Source organism: Onychostoma macrolepis, chromosome 12, assembly GCF_012432095.1.
Source record: "Onychostoma macrolepis isolate SWU-2019 chromosome 12, ASM1243209v1, whole genome shotgun sequence".
Classification (NCBI taxonomy): Eukaryota; Metazoa; Chordata; class Actinopteri; order Cypriniformes; family Cyprinidae; genus Onychostoma; species Onychostoma macrolepis.
In genome coordinates this window covers 15429602-15442399 of record NC_081166.1, presented here as the reverse complement: position 1 = coordinate 15442399, position 12798 = coordinate 15429602, and the positions used below count along the sequence as shown (strand labels likewise).

The 12798-nt window shown below is 37.1% G+C and overlaps 1 protein-coding gene across 1 annotated transcript; it reads right to left on the bottom strand.

Annotated features, from left to right (window-relative positions):
• Positions 1-354: 354 nt before the first annotated feature.
• Positions 355-10290, bottom strand: ormdl3 (ORMDL sphingolipid biosynthesis regulator 3). The gene is made up of 4 exons (XM_058794472.1): positions 9808-10290; positions 9384-9598; positions 7939-8090; positions 355-4628 (listed from the first exon to the last, which is right to left on the bottom strand). The coding sequence occupies exons 2-4, from the start codon at positions 9555-9557 to the stop codon at positions 4493-4495; spliced, it is 462 nt and encodes a 153-aa protein (XP_058650455.1). The 5' UTR covers positions 9558-9598; positions 9808-10290; the 3' UTR covers positions 355-4492.
• Between the last annotated feature and the right edge of the window lie 2508 nt (positions 10291-12798).

The window sequence follows — 12798 nt, the reverse complement described above, 5'->3', positions numbered from 1 at the left end:
CTACAGGTAAAAAAAAAAAAATAATTGGCAGGCCGCCTTTTGAAGACCACTGGAATATGAAGCTGGGGCCTTCAAAGTCAGCACAGGATCAGATGATTATATTATTAATGGGACTACAGGCAAGGACTGTTGACAGGGTCAACATCCTGTTTTGTTCCTGAAAATACTCGGATACAGAAAAAAGGAAGACCATGAAAATCTTAACAATACCCTGATAATTCTGTCTCTATGGTAACCACATACAACATTGAATAGCTAGCAGTAAACAAAACTGTAAAAATGTAACATTTCATAGCATTAGCTGTGCTGACACCTAGTGGCCAACTCGGATATTTACAAAAAGATGAAAAAAAAAGACTTTTTCCTTTAAAATTCAATTTTATTCCTAATGACATTACATAAATGAATAATTAAAAGCATTTCAGTTGAACAGTTCATATTTTAACATCTACCACACTCTAAGAAACGTCTGTAAAAATGTGTTAATATGAAAGTTAATATGAAATGATTTTTCACAGGTGTTTTACCCGTATTTTAAATTATGCATGGCATTGTGTTTTGGGGTTTAAAGGAAATGTCTGTAATATTAACAGATAAACTCCTGTCAGACATTCTGTTTTTCAGAATTTAAAAAAAAATGTTTTTGTCTTACAGTGCACTACAAATCAAACCTTCAGTTTAATATGTAAATGCCATCACTTTTGTAATTACCAATACACCTACTCTCAGTATCCAAGTTATCATGTTATCTACTCCATCTACACTACCGTACAGAAGTTTAGGATCAGTAAGTTTGTTTGTTTTTTTTGTTTTGTTTTTTAATAAATGAATGTATTTATCAAGAAAGGATGTATTAAATAAAAGGATGCATTAAATAGACAGTAAAGACTTTTAACATTGTTACAAAAGGATCATGCGACACTGAAGACTGGAGTAATGGCTGCTTAAAAACTAGCTTTACCATCACAGGAATAAATTCAATCATTCAAAACAATTATTTTTTAATTGTAATAATATTTAATAACTGTAATAATACATTGTAATATTATTACTAGTTTCACCGTATTTTTGATCAAGTAAATCCAGCGAACATAAGAGACTTCTTTCAAAAATCTTTAAAAACAAATCTTACCAATGCCAAACCTTTGAACAGTAGTGTACATGTCATAACAAATTATTCAATTCTCTCTGTATATAAAAGAAATTCCCAGAAGTGAAGAACAGTCAGCTTCAGTGTGACTTTGTCCTGTTACCGATAGCCCTTCACGCTAATACTATATAACCTTAAATGCTACAGGTGCAGACTGCTTTCAGGGCCGATGTTACTGTAATACAATACACACAAAGCCATAGCACACAATATTTAAAAATAAAACACGTACCATCTGGGGTGTCATACAGAAATATGCTAGTGAAAAAGCCCTGTTAAACCACTGTAAAATGTGTAGAAGGAAGGAAACGCCTCATGTTTGGAATGGATCTGCTCACTGAGGGGAGAGACGTGTTGACAGGGTGATAGACAGCTTACATAGGCTGCAGCTAGTAATGGAGAACTGACACTGACACATGAGGTCTCACTCTCGCCCATTCTGATGAACTCTCACCCAGTCAATGTTTAAAAAGTTTTGGGTAGGCTTTGGGTAACAACCCAAAAGCACGGCCCTGGCTCACGTTGCGCTCTGGAATACTGGTGTGGTGCTTTCTTTATATCGTCACTGTCTTTAAGGTACATTTTCTCATTTGTTAAACTAGAGGAAGTCAATCTATTTTTAAGCCATAGACCAAAGGACCGTTCTTCCAAAAAAAGAAAATACTGCCATCGTTTACTCACCTTCATGTCATTCCAAACCTCTATGATTTGCTTTTTTATGTAGATATCAGAAAATAAGATTATTTTTTTTATTTTTTTAAAGTTGTTGTTTTGGACCCCACTGACTTTTATCATATGAAAAACAGTACTCAAAATATCCTTTCGTGTTCCACATAAGAACGAAAATCAGCTTTGGACATGACATGAATGTTAATAAATGACAGAATTTCTATTTTTGGCTGAACTGTCCCTTTAAATGTTCATTTTCATTCATCTGGCTCATTGTAAAATGTCAGGTAGAGTTCATTCATTCATTACTGCGCATTGTTTCACATTAGCTGATGAATACGCTTCATCAGTCACAGGATAAGATTATCCCTGCTTTTTAACCTTGCACAGCATCCCGCCGTGCAGCTAGTGAATTGCTGATGGAGTTGCTGTCAATCACAATCACTGTGTGAATGCAAACAGGACAAACCGTCAAACAGAGAGGGAAGAACAGTTTTACAACTGACAATTTGTCCGAGAGGCTCTGCTGCAACTAAAAGACATTGTACTTGACTATAAGAGAAAGAAAGTCTCTGATTATCACTCGGCATGAAAACTGACATCAACATCCTGCCAGCTGGTAAGGCCAGATGCAGCACGGTACGCAACACCTACGATTACCACACCACAACAAATTCTCAAGCCGGAGTTCTTGTTCTTACAGTTCCCAAAATATAAAGATTCACCGCTTGCAGTATTAAATAGTGTAAATGTACTAATACAACATGGGACAAAATGTAATTTCAAGGAACATCCCATTAGCTACACCTGATGAAGCCAGTTGAATGAGAGACAAAACATCTGCAAATGATGAGAACTGAAGCCCAGCTGATGAACAAATGAGCTCAACAGTAAAAATGATTTTGACATATCAGCCCTGTCACAATGTTGATCTGCAATTGCATTAAACACAATTGCGAGGTACCCTGTCAACAAATCAATTATGAAGAAATCATCGACTGTAATAAAGCTATTTGCAAAATACATTTTCCATAATAAGTATTATTGCAAATACTGATCATGTCGACAATAAACAAGCATCTGTCAGTCGCAAACTAAGATAAGGGACAAATATAGACCAAGGTCAACTGATCTGCTAGATAAGACATTGCTCCACATATGCAGGATTACTAGTTTCACAATTGTTCTGACTGTATTCCACTGAAGAGAGGGCAGCAATAAAACAAACTCCACACTGAGCACGACTGAGACACCGATATAACAAATTGTTACTAAATATGACAATGAAATGCTGTATTAGAAAATAAAGGCAAGCAATGTCATTTTCAAAGCAACCTTTAGAGAATCTTGCTTGGTATGTACTAGGAATATGCCTGCAGGGTTAGTCACAGACCATACATCATTCCAATATGACTTTTTGGTACAAAAATTAAGATATTTACTAATTATTAGAAATTATGCACATTATAGTACTGTCGTGCAAAATGCATATCACAGGGCCTGTCATCAGTCCATACTGCTGTTCACAGGCAAAATGCAGTAACTACATACAGTATTTGGTCAAAACTCAAATCTGTAGATCTGTACTGTGACAGACAGGTTTGCTTTGAATTGCCAATTTAAAAAAAAAATCTGTTTCAGTTACTGCCTTTGTGAGACAGACATAAAACAATAAAGATAAGCACTTACACATCTTATTCACATTTTGATGATGCTTTGCAGAAATATTCTGTAACTTAGCAAACTGCATTAACATTTGATCTATCCTCACTAAGACCTGGACAAGAAGTGCAAGAGTTGTACACAAGAGTACAATGAGACAGACTACGGTCCAAAGGTCATATGCAAAGTTAGACTGCAGTTTCTCTCTTGGGGGAAAAATTATCTAATCCAATATTCCCTTGCACCTGTTCTCCCCATCAGAAGCCACTCATCTAGGTTTTTACAAGCAACCAACTAGCTTTTTTGTTACTCAATATTAAGTGCATGTTATAAAATAGCGAGAGGTTTGAAACTGTTAGGGCTCTGGAAAAAAACACTACGACATAAAATATTTTAACAGGTTGTGCATATATTAAATTTAACTAGTTTTGTTTTAAATCTAAAATCATGAAATACATGTCTAGCAAAAGTATTGTCAGGACAGGATGACATTGTCCAACTATGGGATTGAAGCCAGTCTTTTGCACCTGTGCTAAAAATAGCCTTGTACACTTTCTTCAGAAACACAGTACCTTTTTTCTCTTTCTAAACACCTTGTGCTGAACTTTGGGAAGTGCTGACTCAGGCCCCCAAAACAGTTAAGAATCAGCCTATTTTGACCCATCTGATTCATTGCATCAATGCAGCATTTCTGCCAAAGTGACTGAAATCTAACACATGGTTCCCAATGGCGTATATAACGCTCTTAACCAACACTGTCTGTTTCAATACAGAGTATAATGGTGGTCCTAACATATCCCGAGACCCTCTTTTGCTGCATTCTGCTGGTGGTTCTACAAATGTGTTTGTATCTACTGAATGTAACATCAATAAAAGTGATACCATAGCAGATTGTTCGGCCACTTTGACCGCAAAGCAGCAGAGCATCCATTGAAGCTCTAAATTTCCCCCTTTTTTATTCCCACAGAGAAAGTGGCCACACATCCTCTTGTGTTGTAGATCAAAGCCTTGTCAGTACTTATTAATTCCAAAGAGACGGACCCCGTGGAACTGAGGCAGTTTGGGGATAAGCACAGTGAGCAGGGAAATGGTGTTGATGATGAAGTGGACCCTGTCATACTTTGTATAGAAACTGGTCAGGAAATACCTGTAGAGGGGAAGGACAAGGACAAGATAAAGTTAGATGTCAGATAGCAACATGAGATGCACAGATGCAGAGGCTACAGAAGTTTCTCAAGCAAGCACAGCACAAGACTGCATCTAATGGAAACATAGGATGTGGTTTCTTCATGCTGCAACAGAATGCTTTTCATACATACAGTGGGTACGGAAAGTATTCAGATCCCCTTAAATTTTTCACTCTTTGTTATATTGCAGCCATTTGCTAAAATCATTTAAGTTAATTTTTTTTCCTCAATGTACACACAGCACCCCATATTGACAGAAAAACACAGAATTGTTGACATTTTTGCAGATTTATTAAAAAAGAAAACCTGAAATATCACATGGTCCTAAGTATTCAGACCCACTGATATATTTAACTCAGGTGCTGTCCATTTCTTCTGATCATCCTTGAGATGGTTCTACACCTTCATTTGAGTCCAGCTGTGTTTGATTATACTGATTGGACTTGATTAGGAAAGCCACACACCTGTCTATGTAAGACCTTACAGCTCACAGTGCATGTCAGAGCAAATGAGAATCATGAGGTCAAAGGAACTGCCTGAAGAGCTCAGAGACAGAATTGTGGCAAGGCACAGATCTGGCCAAGGTTACAAAAAAATTTCTGCTGCACTTAAGGTTCCTAAGAGCACAGTGGCCTCCATAATCCTTAAATGGAAGACATTTGGGACGACCAGAACCCTTCCTAGAGCTGACCGTCCGGCCAAACTGAGCTATCGGGGGAGAAGAGCCTTGGTGAGAGAGGTAAAGTAGAACCCAAAGATCACTGTGGCTGAGCTCCAGAGATGCAGTCGGGAGATGGGAGAAAGTTGTAGAAAGTCAACCATCACTGCAGCCCTCCACCAGTCGGGGCTTTATGGCAGAGTGGCCCGACGGAAGCCTCTCCTCAGTGAAAGACACATGAAAGCCCGCATGGAGTTTGCTAAAAAACACCTGAATAAGATTCTCTGGTCTGATGAGACCAAGATAGAACTTTTTGGCCTTAATTCTAAGCGGTATGTGTGGAGAAAACCAGGCACTGCTCATCACCTGTCCAATACAGTCCCAACAGTGAAGCATGGTGGTGGCAGCATCATGCTGTGGGGTGTTTTTCAGCTGCAGGGACAGGACGACTGGTTGCAATCGAGGGAAAGATGAATGCGGCCAAGTACAGGGATATCCTGACGAAAACCTTCTCCAGAGTGCTCAGGACCTCAGACTGGGCCAAGGTTTACCTTCCAACAAGACAATGACCCTAAGCACACAGCTAAAATAACGAAGGAGTGGCTTCACAACAACTCCGTGACTGTTCTTGAATGGCCCAGCCAGAGCCCTGACTTAAACCCAATTGAGCATCTCTGGAGAGACCTAAAAATGGCTGTCCACCAACGTTTACCATCCAACCTGACAGAACTGGAGAGGATCTGCAAGGAGGAATGGCAGAGGATCCCCAAATCCAGGTGTGAAAAACTTGTTGCATCTTTCCCAAAAAGACTCATGGCTGTATTAGATCAAAAGGGTGCTTCTACTAAATACTGAGCAAAGGGTCTGAATACTTAGGACCATGTGATATTTCAGTTTTTCTTTTTTAATAAATCTGCAAAAATGTCAACAAGCTGTGTGTACATTAATGAGGAAAAAAATTAACTTAAATGATTTTAGCAAATGGCTGCAATATAACAGAGTGAAAAATGTAAGGGGGTCTGAATACTTTCCGTACCCACTGTATACTGTATATAAAAAGAGGATTATAATCAATATAAAATCAGAGCAATATAAAAAGAGATATAGTTACTTAATGAACATTTCTAGTATAGTGCATGCTATTCTAAAGAAAAAAAAAAAAAATATTACACGGCTCTATGGATAACTTGATTCTGATTGGTCAGCCGCAACACTGTGTGTTATTCCCCATTAGCAACAGCAAATAACATACCGCTCATCTGGGTATTAGTCTAGAGGGTGGCGCTTCGTTCACGTCTTTCATATTACACCACGGCACACTCTCTCGTTTCATTCAAATGCAACTGTTATCATCTTGAACCTCAGTTATCGACTGTATTTACTGTAAAATGAAACCAGCGGACTTCAGTATTAATAGTAGGCCTGCAGTAATATTGTTGAAGTGCTCTACTTGTTCCCAATGTTCTGAATGCTGTAATGGATTTAAAGTGCCCCTATTATGGGTAATGAAAGGTTCATATTTTGGTTTTGGGAGTCCCCATCAACAGGTTGACATGCATGCAAGGTCAAAAAATCACTTTCATTGTCTTATAATATGCATTTATTTTTACATTACTTGCTCAAGGACTCCCAAACGATTCGCTCAACGATTCATTTTCCCAAACCCCTCCTTTGAGTGACGCTAATCTGCGGTGATTGGTCTCATTTTAATTTCATCTTGCCTGTAATGCCTGATAAAGCAGTGTTTGTGAGGGCAGTGCTGCTTTGTTTACAGCCGTTACCGGGGAAACCGCTATTTACCCCTATATATATATATACCGCTCTAAAAGCAGCACCTAGTGGCAAAGAATGAATTTGCATTTTCATTCAGACCAACGCAAAAAGACCAACAAGTGGGTGGCAATATGCTAACGTCAACATGAAACGGCTTGGGATTCGTTTTAAAAACGACTCATTTCAATGATTCAGAGTCGACTCTTTCTTTTGAGAGACAATAACTTTATACACGGTGCTCTTTCAGATTTAAAACATTGCAGGATGCTAAACACCAGTTTGGCGAGGCTACCAATCCAGCTAGAACATCTAAGAACAACTTATACAAGCTAAGAACAGCAAACCAGGCTGGCTCTTGTTTTGTCAGCAGGGAAGTCTCACTCACTTTTTTTTTTTTGTCAAATATCTCTCTGAAATACATTAAATGACACAGCATCACAATTTCACTTTTTTTAAAATGCAAGCACATTTTTTAAATAAAAGGTTTTTGAGGTCCTGTTTCATGTTAACATTAAGAACAGCGGTAAAAGCAAGACAAACCTCCTCATCCCTCACTGTAACCAACAGATAAACACTCACAATATGAGAGGAGAAGACATAAGAGAGAAGAAAAGAGTAGAGCAAATGACCTGACTGACTGACTAACTGTTTCTAAATCCGGCTCTCCTTGCCAGCAGACACCACAGGATGTCAGCATCACTGCCTCTTGCTCATGGTCATGCAGAGCAAGCTGTGAAAGCCTTCTCAGCGCGTGTGCAGAACACAACCAAAAGGGACAAATTAGCGTGACATGCAGAACGAAGCTTCTAACAGCACAGAGCAAAGGCAAACACTCTTACAGTATAATAGGGGTGATGGTGAGAAACTTTCGAGAGGCGGTGAACTGGACCCCGTAGTCCATCTGTTCCCAGTGGGTTAGAAGCCGGGCCTTGCCTTGGTCTGGAGTCTCAAACGGCGTTCCTTTTACCGTGTGTAGGAAGATATACATGCACTATGGCAGAAAGACAGTCACAGAACATCATGACCTTTGGTACAATTCTTCAAAGCTCTATCAGCAGATGTTGTGAAACTCTTAGGACAACAGCAAGAGCTGATCTGTTTTGGGAGCAGGACGACTAAGAAAGGCGATACAGGATGGCTCTGTTAGTCCAACACTGGCTGAAATTACAGAACCTAGAGTCAGCAACTGAACGGGCCAAAATTCAGCAAGAAAAAAATGTTGCCGTTTCAGAGTTTCTGCAGCTGGGGACTGTCACAAAACAAATGATTATTTTAGGCGTCTGCATCTTAAGAAGCTCTTAAGAAAGCATCTGTGCTACATTTACACTATGAAGCTAATGCAATGGCGTTCTATTGGCAGACCGTGAGCCAAAATGAGTTGCAGATCTGTTACATGTTATAACAATGCTACAATGATACTGTAGTTAAGGCCTGTTCACACCTGTCCATTTTAGCGTTCACATCAATGCATGATAATGTTATATTTATTATTTAGTTATGTTGCCTGCCACTTCGAATGCTCAAGCTCTTAAAAGTCAAGTGGATTCTGACTAGCTGTCGATGTTTTTATCATTAAATGAAATGGACGTGATTCCAAATATACTGTTCCTATCATTACAGCTTTGGACTTCTATTCTCACAGAATTAAAAAGTATATTAAAACTTTATATATAGTTATCATGAACAGAGTGAACAGGCTTTTACAATAGCAAAATATATAGCAATAACCAGCTTGTAAACAGGTGGACAAAATGCCTCGCGTATCTTTTGTTGGATGTACACAACAAATTTTTTTTAGAAATATCACTTAGATGGATGGCGAACTATAAACAAGCTACAAAAAAAAGTTTTTATAAAAGTACAACACAGACTATAATAAATTATATGTTATAAATGTTATAAAAACATACAGCTATAAAAGTATATACAAACTAAATATAAAAAATACATTCACTTGCAGTGAGGACAAACACAGTTTGAGCACAATTTGTTCTGTATAATGAATTACTGCATTAAAACATGGGCATTTTCCAATTCAGTCAATGTTAATAATTTTGCATATTTTGGGGCAATGAAGTTCATACAGTCTTCTAAAATACATTTCAGAGCTTGATTTAAGAATAATTTTGGTACATTTCTTAATTATACACAATTTTGGTACTGTGATGTTTTAGAAAAACAACAACAACAACAACCACTAACCTAAAAACGTAATACGGTGAACCATGTTAATATTAAGTTAGCAGTTAAACTTTTTAGCCCGGTGTCATTTAGCAGCTCTTACCAAGTTGTGGATGAGGTTGGTGAGGGTCCAGACCACAGGAACGCTGACGAACGGTATGCTGAGCAGTATTATGTGTAGGAGGCCGATGCCAAGCACATAGGAGAGCCATATACCCCTGCTGTTCATCACTCGGGTGTTTGGATTGACCTCACTGTGCGCCGTGCCCACGTTCATCCTCGCGCAGCGGAGGCACACTCAGAACTACTGCGCACTTACTGCCAGACACAAGAAACACGTGTAAATGCACATATGGGTGTAAATTACATTACGTTCACTGACGTTCAGACGCATTGACTATAAAAAGTCATAGAACAGTATGTAAAGATAAACATCAATATGCAGTGTGTGGAAAATCAACAACTTCTGAAAGTGTTCCGTTGTTGTTATTTAAAATGATGAGTGGGACGAAGCACGGGTCACTTACTGTACAATATTGCGCAAGAGTCTTCACGAACCACGCAGAAACTTCACAGTACGTACTCGCGAAAAATAATATAGCGCTATTTCCCTCTGGTTGAAATTTGTTTCGAAACGTTATCGGGATAGCTTCAGTTCTGGAGCCCTTGTGCAATGTAGCCTTGCCGGTTTTCGAAACTTGACACGTCTGTTTATTTCATCATGTTTGCTTTGAAGCACTTTGTTCCTGTGCAAACAGATGGTGACAACACAGCAAGACTTCATCGTTTCACGTCATCGTTTTTCAGAACTCACCTTTAGAAAGATGGAAATGTATTCATCGGGATAGCCGCTGATTGGACGATGTGAGTCACGTGGAGGACGTCGCCCAATCGGAGTTCGATGCGTTGATAATTTGCTGAAAAGGCGCACGCCCCCTTAACGTCACAGAAAGTGCTAGTGAGGGAGATTAGGCGATTATGCAAAAATACTGAGATTTATGGGTATAGTAGTTTATTTAAACGAAATATTACCCATGCTGTTACAGTCTCAAATGTCTGGTTCTGTAATAAGTTTAACTGTAACAGAATTTCACAACAACGCTGGTTACTTTGTATTCTGTTATTAAAATTGCATAAAATGAGAAGTTAGGCAGAATGTTAGGAATTGAAAAATTCACATTTAATACATGCAATAACAGTTGGTATGGATCATCCTGTTGATGAAATGGAGGCAGGATTTTCATTTTGCTGAACTGTCCCTTTAAATATCATAATTTAATGCATTGCATGTGATTAAACTATAATTTGTCATGTTTTACATTCAGAGGTAGGCTAATTCATAAACATGGCTGAGTAGTAGGCTAACTGATAACTATGTAATCTGGTCTAATCAGATTCCAAAAATTAAGTACTTGTAGATCAATTATATTATAAAATACCCATAATTAGACTACAGTTACTTTTTTATTGATTACATATTTACAAAAATCATTTCATTTTTAAGAAGTTTAACCCACTTAGTGGGTTATTTAGCATTATTATGTCTTTGGAAGGCGTTTGTCTTTCAAACACATTAAAATGCACAAATTCACATTATTTCTCATTTACATGTAATGCAGGGACTCCCAAACATTTTTGTCATCTGAACCTCTTCCACCTGATATATTTACTTGAAGCCCCTCTGAGATTTTAACACATTACACATTTGCATGTTCACATTTCTCTCTCACAGTCCAATTACATGCTGGTAAACAAATTAGATATTTCTTGTTCTATTTTGATTGATATTTTAAAATCAATCTATTTTAATTTTACATTTTTATGATTTAATTCATTATTAGCTTTTTAACTGACAAACCCCTTTGCAGTTCCTTCATGAACCATTTGGAAAACCTTGACATGTAATGTTTATTGCACTTCATGTTGTTAATAACAAGGAAAGTAATATTTTTTTTCTATGCATTTTTACATCAATATGGTATATTATCCTAATTAAATCAATGTGATAAACAAGTTAGGGCACAAGTAATCTAAAAATAATCAAAAGTTAGTCTTATTATATTACCTAAAATGTGTAATGTAATGGATTACATTACTAACTACAATTTTGTCATGTAATTTGGAATCAGTAACAGATATAATTTTTATTCAATCTACCCAGCTCCGTTCATAAATTACTTTTTTTTAATTTCTATAATGTGTACTGAAAAATTAATATCATGGGTGTTTCTAAGGTTATTTTATTTTAATCCAAAAAAATAAAAAATAATAATAACTTTATGAAGGTTAGACATGAAGGTCACATTGGAAACCCACTTTCATAATTAATTTTTTTTTTTCTTGTGTTTTTTTTTCAAATGCCTTTCATGTAAAGAGTTTGCGCCTTGGCTGAGAATATTATCTAAACATTAAAAATACAAACAAATATAAACTTTAATATAACATACTGTATATTACATAAACATATGATGAATTATGTGAAAATGATTTATTATTTTATTTTAGTTTTTAAACTATAACTGTGATGTGTGAACATCAAGGTAAATATTACTTAAAAACAATATTTCTATCATGTACAATTAAAATTTAAGCTCTAATTTTGTAAAATTGTGAAAAAGTGTGTATATTAATAATATTATTTTATGTGCATTTATGATAGATAAAATGCTAGCTGTGAAATTAGGCACAGCAAGAGTGTTTTATATGCTTAAGATATCATTTCCATCACTGCCATTTACACCGCAGAATAATATTATATTGCGATATAAAATTATAATAGTGGCCCTCTATAATTTGTTCTTTAATTTTCAGAAACCTAAAAAACTTTTTCTGTGATGCATGTATGTCTACTGTACTTTTAAAAATTATTAAAAATGATTATTTTAAGGCCAAAAGTGTCGATAGTTTCAGAAACACTTGTTTATGGTCAGGCATGTATAGTGGACTACTATGAAGATAATGTTATTCCCAAGCTATCTATAGATGTTACCACACCTCAAGTCACTTAAAACAAGATGAAATGCTTTCACTATGAAAAACTGAGGATGTTCTGCAGTCATACATGACCTAAAAGCATTTGTACCCGGTATATGCATGTAGTCAGCTCATAGCTGCGTATGACCCTTCCATCTTAAATGTTGCATAATGTGAAGCTAAAGCTCCAACAAATGCTATAAGGGCACTAATAGGCTGTAGGGCCACTAATAGGCTTTCTAAAAGAAGTTATTTAGTCTCTGGCCCAAAGATGTGTGAAATATCAGCTCTGCTACACAAACTCTGTCATTTTGCCCTGTAGGAACTGAAACGTGAGCCATGTGTCTGAATGACATGGGAGCGTCTTCACTGATGATTAAACCGTAGCAAACGCACACAACTTCAAAGCGCTGTGGTCTTCCCTCTCGTGCTCTTACAATGCTCTTGGCGGGGAGCTACTACATTTGAAAAGCTGTTAAATTATATCTTGGAGCTCAGAACATGCTACTCTGATATTCTTTAAGAATGCAACCCTCAGGCCCAAA